Genomic DNA, 12,354 nt, shown 5'->3' on the forward strand with positions numbered 1-12,354 from the left:
AGAAGTAAGGCAAAGCAGCCATTGCAGGCTATAAATACATAGATACAAAGGTTCATAGTTCGATATATTATCAACCTTTTCTACTGACTAATTTCTCATGTGCATTTTAATTCTTATATTCCACTCAATCCTATTACAAAATAATTAATTGTTATAGGAAATTCGTTTTTAAATTTGTGTATACAGGCCCGACACATTTCTTCTCATCTCTGAATCAGTTCTCCCAATCAACATCCATCATTCATCATTGCACAGTGGCTGTGAATAATCTTCCAATGATGTTTCCACCCAAAATCAGCTTGGAGTTTCAAAGACGCCATAATGAGCTATTACTTTTACACTAATTCCATTAATGCATGGAATCTTAATGCATTAAGGCAACTCTCACCGCCTAGCATTTGAAAGTATATTTTCTGAGTAAATAGCTGACTAATTAACATCACTAGACACCCTTTTTCAGAGAGCGTCGACATTTCATAAATAATCCATATTTAATGTCCTGTCATTTTGTGTTCAGAGAGGCTTGGCTAATGAATTTTAACAGATGATTTCTTCCTGCGTTTGGCAACCCGTTTCAGAGGACTTTTTTTTTTTTGCTTTCTGCCTGTTTTTCCTTTCGTTCTCTTCTTTCCAGCAGCGGACCAGATGAACTATAGTATTACTGACCTCTGCCTTCATCTCTTGTGGGTCTTAGAAGGTAGAGTTGTATAAGAGGATGAAAAGTGATTAGACAACTAAGTAGCTACATATAAATGTATTCAATCCGAATGCAATAGTCTCCTAGCTCCTGCAGCTTACCCAGTGAGGGGCAGTGATGTACCTGAACGCGTTCATGAACTCGTTCATATTTTGGGCGAACGTGAACTGAACTGTACTGTATTTTGTGTAATTGTGAACGCGTTCATTCTCTGCGCTCTATCACAGTATAACTTCATTCAAAAGTGTGCCAGATTTGGGACGGGCGCATTTGGGACACACACACACAGTCACACACAGTCACACACACACACACACACACACACACACACACACACACACACACACACACACACACACACACACACACACACACACACACACACACACACACACACACACACACACACACACACACACACACACACACACACACACACACACACACACACACACACACACACACACACACACACACACACACACACACACACACAAGAGGTTTGTGTGTGTTGCGCGAGGGGAGAGAGACTTGTTATGTGCGACGCGGGCCGCCCTCTTCAAGGCAATGGTAGGGGAAACACTGATAAATAATCACAGTGTGATGGAAATGCCAGTATTCTGATTGCTGTCTGTGGTTCTATATGGGTTGTGACAATAATTTTGACAAATAATAGCTCGCAGCAACGTATTGAAAAAAGAACTGTAAACTATAAACTAGTTCATTTTTGAAACCATGAACTTTAGTTCAACATTTTGAATTATGAACTATGAACTGAACTAGTTCATTTTAAAATGTGTGAACTGTGAACTGAACTAGTTCATGTAGGAAGTGAACTTTCGCAACACTGGTCCAATACAATAGTCTCCTAGCTCCTGCAGGTACCCAGTGAGGGGCCGGAATTCAATAGTCTCCTAGCTCCTGCAGGTACCCAGTGAGGGGCCAGAATTCAATAGTCTCCTAGCTCCTGCAGGTACCCAGTGAGGGGCCTGAATACAATAGTTTCCTAGCTCCTGCAGCTTACACAGTGAGGGGCCGGAATACAATAGTCTCCTAGCTCCTGCAGGTACCCAGTGAGGGGCCTGAATACAATAGTCTCCTAGCTCCTGCAGGTACCCAGTGAGGGGCCGGAATACAATAGTCTCCTAGCTCCTGCAGGTACCCAGTGAGGGGCCGGAATACAATAGTCTCCTAGCTCCTGCAGGTACCCAGTGAGGGGCCTGAATACAATAGTCTCCTAGCTCCTGCAGGTACCCAGTGAGGGGCCGGAATACAATAGTCTCCTAGCTCCTGCAGGTACCCAGTGAGGGGCCAGAATACAATAGTCTCCTAGCTCCTGCAGCTTACACAGTGAGGGGCCTGAATACAATAGTCTCCTATCTCCTGCAGCTTACACAGTGAGGGGACTGCCGCACACCACAAGTATCATCTTGATCATGAATTAGGATCGATTGACCATGTGACCTGTTATTTTCCTCCGTTCTGTAAGTTTTGTTCAGATACTGCATAATGAGTACTTTTGGGACTCCTTTGAATTTTTCGAGAGTTAGTTATGCGCGTGGCCTCTAGGGGGCAGCATGGTCCTGTTCCTGAGGACCTGTCTACTGAATAAACACAGAGCATCTGGTAGCCTCAGCTGTGAGAGTCATTGCTCTGTGGAACTGGGAGAAGGGATACTCTCCAACGTGTCTTGTCTCTCCCTGCCTCAGACAACCCTCCGCGCAGGACGGGCTTGGCAGTCCCGAGTCGACAGTGTCGCTCTGCGTCCAGAACACGGGACGTACTTGCGGCTTCAGGGCTCCTGAACTCTACGGAGCAGCATCTGGCACAAATGGACCTGAGTAACGAGGAGCCAAATTAATTTAGCCCAGTGAACACGGTCAGTCCTGGGCTCATAGCGCCTGCTGGGGTGGAATGAATAAGAAGTGGAAAATGATCTCAGATAATGCGGCAAAATCTCCCGAACGATTTACCCTTACGAGCAAGCGGTGAGTTTGCGAAAAACCAAACGGGCATGTCATCTGATTTATGATCGGTATACACAGAGAGTGGCCCGTTCAGCCGAATGCACAATCGGAGGTGGGCTTCCCAGTTCCCACTCTCCAGGACATTTATAACAAGCGTTGCAGGGCCAAGGCTAAGAGAATAACCAAAGACTCTAGTCACCCAAACAACTGCCTCTTTGAACTGCTGCGGTCAGGCAAGCGCTACCGGAGTCTTGTGGCCAGTACAGAGAGACTCAGAAGGAGCTTCTATCCCCAGGCCATCAGGATGCTCAATGACTCTATGTAACAACCCATCATCTACACTCAGTACACACACATCCATATGCACACACTCACTTTAAACAAACACTCACCTTAACACTCACTTTAGACACTACATTATATCTATCTATTTATTAAAGATATTTGCACTACATTCATACCTTATTTGCATTTGCACCTTACCTTAAAGTTTTGTACCTCATTGTCTGCATTTGTACCTCATTGTTTACTCATTTTTACTCATTGTACTTAGATTGTACATAGGTTGTACTTTAGATTGTATATTGTATTGTATATTCCTTTTACTTACTTTTTTACTCTGTATGAAGCACACTCTCAGGGGCTCATGCAGAACCAAGCATTTCACCGTAAAGTACATGTATATGTGACAAATAATTAGGGATGCCCCGATCGATCGGCCAGCGATCGGTATCGGCCGATATTCAGTATAAATATGAGATCGGTGATTGGTGATAATGCTTTATTTTCGCCGATCGTCAAAACCGATCGAAAAACATGATCCAATTCTTAGCGGAGATCTCACTGCTGACTTCTCTCTCAGACACACAGCCTGCAGCGTACGGCCCCTCCTCCCCAGCCCCTCCCGCACTCGTGTAAACAAGAGAGGCTCCTATGCCTCGCAGTCTGCTATAGTCTGGTGCATGCGACGTGAGCTAACGTTGGCTACCTACCGAGCTAACGTTACTGTTTAAACTAAATGACCCAGTGACTACATGAGGCATTGTCTAACGTTATCTAGCTGGCTAGCTACTGATAGCTGCTGATATCAACAAATGCTCCAGCAATAGTCGAGTGCATGATAAGTTACCTCCGTTGACTCAGTAGCTCACGTTAGCTCTAAACTAAATAGTTCACTGAGGCGTTGTCTTAACGTTATCTAGCCGGCTAGCAGTAGCTACAGATAGCTCCTGATAGCAATGTCTTATAACATTGATTCGATGCGTATTCGAGCTGAGTGCAGGCTGAATGTGATTTATACCAATAGGTCCAGCTGCAGCGCCGGAGAATCCTGGCCGTAGCTGGAGGCTACTCGAGTACACACAGACAGTGTAGCTGTTTGCAGATAGCGAGCATTTTGACTTGTTGCGTGGTGGCGATGTCTCGCAGATAATACAACTACAAGTACAAGTCTAATTATATATTATATATATTTTATTAAAAAAAATAAAAAAAATTATATAAAATTTAATTTTTTTTAATCAAACGATCAGTATCGGATCGGTATCGACCGATATGGCTCAAGACGATCGGTGATCGGTATCGGTGGCAAAAAACATGATCGGGGCATCCCTACAAATAATAAACAAACTTGAAACACACCGGACATTAAGTACTATTCATATCCTTATTGTACTGTACATAGATGTCTTTTTATTTATTTATTTGACCTTTATTTACCCAGGGTAGGTTCGCTGAGCACAAAATGCTCTTTTTCAGCAACACCCTGCTTCACACTCACACGCCCAGTACAACCACAATCTGACACGGTTGGCCACTGAGCAGCTCCAGCTCCAGGAGCAGTTGGGGGCTAAGTGCCTTGCTCAAGGGCACTTCAGTGTTAGTCATTCACTTCCCGCTCATATTTTTTTCCTGCCGGTCCGGGGGATGGAACCGGCGACCTTCCGGCCACAAACCTGTTTCTGTAACCTTTAGGTAGCTGCCCCAAAAAGGCCCAGGGGGTGACTGTTTACAGCTCCCACCTTCAAAACCTCTCTAAAAGAGCACCTACGGGAGACTGCAATCCGAAACTGGCCCCTGTAAATGTCCAAACTCAACCACCTCCAATGTACAGTCTCCCCCCCCCCCACCCCACCTACCCAACCTCCTCCAATGTACAGTTTCTTCCCCCTCAAATGTATATACTCTCTTTTTTAGACTCTTTTTGTATCACAAACACTACTGTATTTGTAGATCTGGTATGTCATAAATGTCTAGATGTAGCAGTACTGTCTATCTGTATGTCATGTACAGTATGTCATATATGTTACGCTGAATTGAAAATGGGGGACCCTGATGTAAACAAGACGAAAGTCTTTCTCTGGTCTGCATCCCCTTAACAATTGTGTGTATTGAGCTGTATTGTACCCATTCTGCAATCTGTTAATACAATTTTCAATAAATCAATCAATCCAATTCAGCTCTGCTGCACTTGTATCCATCCCCAGCTCACGCCTCAGCACCATGGGTGCCCAAGCTTTCACCTGCATGCTCAGCTCCCAGACTCTGGAACTCCCTGCCCCCACATGTCCGACAGTCTGACTCCCTATCATCATTTAAATCACAACTGAAAAAAACCGATCAAAAATCTGTTTAAACTTGCATATTCACTATAACCTGCTATCTCACTGTTCTACACACCCTGCTTTTTGTTTGTTTTGTTATTTTAACTTCACTGTTTTATACATCCTGTTGTTTGTTTGGTTTTTAACCTCGACTTTAACTGCCTTGCTGTGTTATTATGATCTGTAAGGTGACCTTGGGTGTCGTGAAAGGCGCCACCAAATAAAATGTATTATTATTATTATTATTATTATAACCATTCAATAGCCACATATACCTGTAACTCATAATGCTCACTAGCACTACCTTCCATCTCTTACTCCCTCAGTATAACCTACCAGTCCCGTTAACCTCCCTGTGAGTGACGTTCAGAGCCATTGTCGAGATTACAAAGTCAAAGAGGCTGGTGGGAGAGTAGTAAGTGCCTTTGATTGGTGACCTTGAGTTTATGCACTGGAAAATGTGTCTCGTATCATACAATTCAGAGGACTTTTTACAGACGTAACTGCCAGTGAGAGGGGGAAGTCAATGAGCGGTGGAAATAGCAGAGCGAGCGGTGAAAATATCTCAGAAACTTGACATTTAAAAGTTGTTCCCGAGGATATCAAAAACAGCATCAAACACTTAATTTCTTGTATTCTAGTGTACTTTTATGCACCAATTTGTGCCTTTTTTGCATACATTTATGGAAATGTCTTTATTTATGTGAAGGAAAAGACAACATTCAGGTACAGTACCCGCTGACACAAATATAATGGAATATAATGCAGTAAGGCTCTGAAACTGTTGGTTAATGTATAGTTACAGGTAAGAAGGATATATAAATGTTTTGACCCCCTTATTGTTTTTACCTGTTTTGGGGAGGGGGTTGTCTTTAGCTAGCTATATATCTTGAGGGGGACACATTTACCTCGTCTCAATATTGAGAATGAACATGTCCCCTGCAACACCCCCTAAATTTCTATGCCTATCCTGCCTGTTCCGACCGGGGAGTTGCTCACAGCTTTTGACCCATTTAATGTCATAACAGCAGGCGGCCAGGCAGAGCTGTTAATAAAGTTGAATACTTAACGAGAAACAAAAAGACACTTTCACACCTTGCCTCGCCCACTACAATGGAAATATTGGTCTGTCAGCGCACATTTTGACTTCCTGTGTGTACATTTATTCAATGCTGGTGTGTGTCCAGTCAATGTTGACAGGTTTTAAAGGAGTGGTGATACATTGATACACTTTGCCGCACATTTACATACTGTATACACACGCACACGCACGCACACACACACACACACACACACACACACACACACACACACACACACACACACACACACACACACACACACACACACACACACACACACACACACACACACACACACACACACACACACACACACACACACACACACACACACACACACACACACACACACACACACACACACATGTTAATCTCATGTCTGAACCTGAGCTACCAATTCTACTGTATGGCATGAACTTGGTTCAGGAGCAGTGTAAAGAGATAGATGATTGGGCCTGTATTGAGGGACAATACTTTTATTCCACACCTTTCTAAAAGCTCTGTGGATGTTTCTTTAAATTATTATTCTACATACAAATGTTATCCATAGCACCTTTAATGTCATTCAAATCTTAAACAGATCATTCCCTTCCCTGCCTGGCTACCCCACACCCATAAGTAATAAAAAAAAATGTATATGGTAAATTGACAATTTACTAGGCAGTAGATTAGGTACAGTAAGTAGTGTTCTCTGCTACAAAAAGGATAGCTAATTGATGAATTAAAGCGAACTGATTATAATTTCAGACAAATCTATACGAATATGAGGCAAAAGCTATTTCCTGTATGTAATATGAGATATCTTTAACAGAAGATATCTCGAAACAAGGATGATATCTCGGAATGTGTTAACATCAATACATTGAGAGCAGACTCTGGTTATACAAAGTGTTATACAACAGGGAGCAGAGTGAGTGATCTTGCTTTTTCCTCATCGTTGTCCACGCTGCGTTCACACCCACAATACAAGAGCGAGTCAATGATACAAGTGAAAACCTTTTATCATAGTATTCCTTTTCCAGCTGTAAAATAACATACAAGCATCGATATTAGGATTTCTGAATTTTTTATTTTCTGAAAAGTGGAAAATATTAAATGTCAATGTAGTAATGTGTGTGTGAGAAACACACACAGCAGGAGAAGCTAGAGAAAGTAGGGAGGTCAAATGTTTTTCTGCTGTCAAAAATATATATTTTTTTAACCGGTGGTAGAGCCAAATGCATATTCCATCTCATCTACAATATTTCACATGGCTGTAGTCGAGAACATCATTTTTGCCTCCTATTTAACCTGTTAAGCTGTAGCCCTATTTTCAGAAATTCCGCCTAAAGGCACATGCCCAAGTAAATGGAAGATCAATTAGCATGTTCTTGGTATCTAGGAACATCTAGGGACCTGGGGGTATGTATTCCCAGTGTCAGAAATATTGTGTCTGTTACTAGGCTTGAGTAAATTGTGATGAAAAAAAGGGGAATATAAATTATGATTTATTTTTTTGCATCTTTGCCGGTGAATAACACCATGAAAACATTGAGGTTCTTCTGATTTCGCTCACTGAGCTCATTCACCACCTTCTTGAGATCAAGTGAACAAATCTAAGCAAATTAATAAAGGGAAGATGATTAAACTAATAAATTCATATTTGACCTTGAACTTGACCTTATTATGGCCAAATCATACATCTATGGATAGGGAATTAGCATTTTTCCGATAAATTCTTATTTTCAGTCAATCTTAAAAACATCGGTAAACAAACGTAGTGCTGAAAATATACACTTTGACTGCTGTTTTGATAGGGTTAAGGTCTTTACTCTTGGCTACATTTGAAAAAGAAACACAACATTAATTAATACGGTCTGTATTGATCGATTTATGATAAAAACAGCAGGGTCCCCCAAAAGCTTAACAGGTAAGGGGAGTAGCTAATTAATTTGATATGTTCAGATGCCTAGTGTGGAGGAATTAATGAAGCCTCAGGGCGATCATATGAAAGATGCTCAAATCATGTTTAAAGCCATGTGAATAGCATTGTAGGGGGAACTCCCATTTCATTACATTACGACAGAACCTTTGACCTCCCTAGAGGGAGCAGCAGCCACAGTGAACATTGACAGTGTTTACCTGGCCCTGCGTTCTGTGGGTACGCCATGTAGCCTCCTCTTCCCCGGGCCGCCCTACCTGGGCCACGCGTTGTTGCTACTGCCGCCGCTGTCATCGGTGCGTACGCTGTCGCCGGGAAGCCTGCAGGAACACAAAGGATGTATGTTACAGATCTACACACTCTAAATAAAATGGGTTCTTTCATGGGTTATTTTCCAGGCAGTGAGGGCTTCAGTGAGAACTGAAGGTTGAAAAACCTTTGGTTAAAGCTCAGGGTTCTTTAGGCAGCAACAATGGTTCTTCACAAGTCAATGTATAGGCTAACGTCTAGCTCAGGGGTTCTCAAACTTTTTTATACCACAACCCCATTTTATTTAGGAATTTTTTTGGTGACCTCACACTTAATGTATCACGTATTTTTAACATGGAATTAAGGAATATCAAAATAGAAGCACACGTTGTTGAACTTTATTATGCATATTTATTAGAACATTTAATTACAGCACTATGTTACCAATACACATTTATAAAACGAGGCATATTTAGCCAAAATATGTTGCCAGAACATAAAAAAATAAAAGAAATTTACTTGCCAATGCACTGTCACCTACCCACGACCCCACTTTGGGTTGCGACCCGTAGTTTGACCCGTACAACTTTTCCAAAAACATCTTTTAAATACCGTGTTTCTGCACTTTCCCTTTACCGGGGTCCTTTGTCGTGCCCTACAAAGAGTCCTTTTTCACATCTGGACTCAAGCTTTCCTCTGTCCTGCTGGTAAGCATAACACACTGATCCAAATTTGTGCATTCTAGCTAGATTACACTTTTTCCCTGTCAGTGCTGTATACGGGGTGGTGCCCGTGTGCTTATTAAAACACCTGTTTCTGGTGTAAGCGGCTTCTTGTACCGCATAATGCCATAGACTCTTAGGTAAGTCACCATCTATTAGCTTACACCTAGCCATTTCGAAAAGAGTACGTCCTTCCCTCTCTGTCACCCCGTTCTGGTGCGGGGAGTACGGACATGACGTCTTGTGTCTTATCTTGTTCCTTCTCAACAGTGATTGGAACTCTCTATTTGTGAACTCGGTTCCGTTGTCGGACCTCAAGCATCTTATGTTGCCATAAGGGGCTACATCTGCAAGGAATTTCTCCGTGGCCTGGAGTGTGTCACTCTTTGCTTTGAGAAAGTAAACAAACACTGCCCCTGTACACACATCTGTAAACGACTGTACATATTTAAAGCCACCTATGGACTCGTTGCTTACTGGACCGGCTAGATCTGTGTTAACTAGCTCAAGTGGTACCTTTACTTTTTCTGTGGGACTTCTGTTTCTCGATTGAGTGAACTTCCCCTTTATGCACACTTCACATTCTTTGTCAGGTCTACGCTTTTCACCTTTAATGTGCATGCCTTCTGTCACTGCTTGCAGTTTCAGTAAATCCTCACAATTACAATGACCCATGATCTCATGCCATGTCTGAATATCGTGACTGACAGTCACATTACACATATCATTATTATTACACTTGTCGTTGTCATTACACTCTGTTTGTAGATAATACATTCTCTTGTACACCTCTATGTTAAATCGCGCACCGTCAGGCTCTACAAGAACATCTTTACCTTCATTGAAGAACACTTTGGCACCGTTCGCAGTAGCAGATTTTACAGAGAATAGTTCTTGTGGGAACGAGGGTATGTAGAGAGCGTTCTTTAACGTCACTGTACACCGGCGCCCCTCACTGTCTATGAGGCATACCTGTGCGTCTCCTCTCCCTTGCGCCAACCCATAAGTGCGCTTCCTGTCTGCCAGCTCCATGCTCTCCGGCTCGAAGGTGTTGTCAAAGTTTTTGAATCGATTCCTGTCGTTGATGATGTGGGACGACGCACCTGTGTCCACGATCAGTCCCTTCCTTTGGACCTGCTGCTGCTGCGTTGGCTGGGTGACGTACGCTGTCTGTGCCCAGAAGATGAAGTCCTCTCGTCCCGCTACTCTCCGGGCGTCATCTCGACTCGTCTCACGTCCACGGTCGTCGCCATCTTGTCCACAGCCGCCATCTTGTCCATGCACGTACCGTGCGCTCTGGTCGCGTTTCTTTCTGCACACTTTGTCTGTGTGCCCCATGGATTTGCAGAAGCTACACCAAACAGTCTTTGTGCAGTTATCTTTCCGGTGCCCTTTTTCTCCGCATCGCCAACACGCCAGCTCTGTCGGGGGTCTGGTCTTCTCTCTCGGTGCCGCCCGGGCCTTCAGCACCCTCTCTCCCGCCTCCGCGGCGACTGGGTGTGTGTCTTCTGAGGCCTCAAAGTTCCGCAACTTGGCCTTGAACTCTCCCAGCGTCATGTCCGCTGAACCGTGTGTCACCAGTAGTGTGAATGGTTTGTACAGCTCCGGTAGTCCTCTCATAACCATCGCCATCATTAGTCCATCACTTGGTGCTTCTCCTGCACTCTTAAGCGCCGTAATGATCTGCTCAGCTCTGATGACGTATTTGGTCACAGTCTCGGTGTGCGCCTTCTTCAGCGCGGTTAGTGTTATGTAGAGGGATACGATTCGGGGTCAGGTCATGTGGGGTAGTAGTAGTATACATTTCCGTCTTCATATTTTCCGTGGATAGTAGTATACATTTCCGTCTTCATATCTTTCGTGGATAGTAGTATACATTTACGTCTTCATATTTTTTGTGGATAGTAGTATACTGTACATTTCCGTCTTCATATTTTTCGTGGATAGTAGTATACATTTCCGTCTTCATATTTTCTGTGGATAGTAGTATACATTTCCCTCTTCATATAAAAAAGAAAAAGGGCACTTGGGGCAAAAGGGCAGGGGCTCAAGACCCCCTTTGGCCCTATCTGTGCACGCCACTGGTGGGTGGGTTATGGGAAAAGAGGCACCGCTTTTGCTGAACCATCTCAACATCTCAGGAGAGAGAATGGTGATCTGGAGATGCATGTGATATGGATGATAGGATTCCAAACAAACAGAAGATGACCACAAAAAAAACCTCTTTCTGCAGTCAATCTCCATCCATGTCCCGTTTCCAACATTATTATTTGATGTTCTTCAGCTCTCCTCGAAAAGGTATCCAACAGACTTTTCCTTGTAAACATTGGACCTCATTCACTAACATTCTTGTAAGTTTCCTTGTAAATAACCTTGTAAGAAGTTCATAAGAGGAAACCAACGATAGTCCTCCTCCGGATACCTAAACGCGTGGAGAGGTGCTCGTAAATGGCCAAAATGATCACAGATGAATGCAGAACGTCACTCATTCTTAAACTGAAAGCGTGTTCTCGTACACCTGAAACGCCCCGCCAGCTCCTTATAGGGCATGCAAGGACCGTGTGCAAACTGATTCAACAGCTCCTTATAATGGAAGGGAGAGGCTAAGCATTGCACATCGGTTGTGCTGACCCCCGTGAAAGTATTCAACAGGTAGCGTGAAAGCAATTTGCGACTGATCAAAATTATATTACATTGGATTCAAATGTATTGTCATTATACAGCACAAGTACAATACAACGTATATAACGTGTGCAACGTATGTGTCGTTGCTGATAAACTATAGGTTTATAATACATATTATTAAATATATAGCCTACATGAAAGGAATGGGGTGTGCTCAGAGCATAATGTAGATGTGTCCATTCTATTCCACTATAGCTATATCCACGCAATTGGGTTTAGTTCTTATTTTTTTTTTTTTTTTTTTTTTTTATTTATTTATTTAGGGTGTTTGCAGTGTTTGTGTAGTGCTTTTATAATTTTTTGGACATCACAATGCCTCATTGAGTCATGACTATAAATGTAAAACGTAATTGTTAATGATACAAATATTGTAATACATTTTCTTTATGTTTACATAAAAATATAAAAAAGTTGAATCCAAGGATGTC

At 42.8% G+C, this 12,354-nt stretch overlaps 1 protein-coding gene across 1 annotated transcript in view; it reads right to left on the minus strand.

The window, feature by feature from the left end:
* LOC311232952 (RNA-binding protein Musashi homolog 2-like) overlaps positions 1-12,354 on the minus strand; it is a gene marked incomplete at its 3' end in the record, with an annotated part of 999,121 nt that overhangs the window by 29,613 nt on the left and 957,154 nt on the right. Inside the window, 1 exon segment of the mRNA XM_084319791.1 lies at positions 8,471-8,590. Coding sequence (XP_084175917.1) covers positions 8,471-8,590 — 120 coding nt within the window.

Source organism: Notolepis coatsorum, assembly GCF_963971535.1.
Source record: "Notolepis coatsorum genome assembly, chromosome: 8".
Taxonomy (NCBI): domain Eukaryota; kingdom Metazoa; phylum Chordata; class Actinopteri; order Aulopiformes; family Paralepididae; genus Notolepis; species Notolepis coatsorum.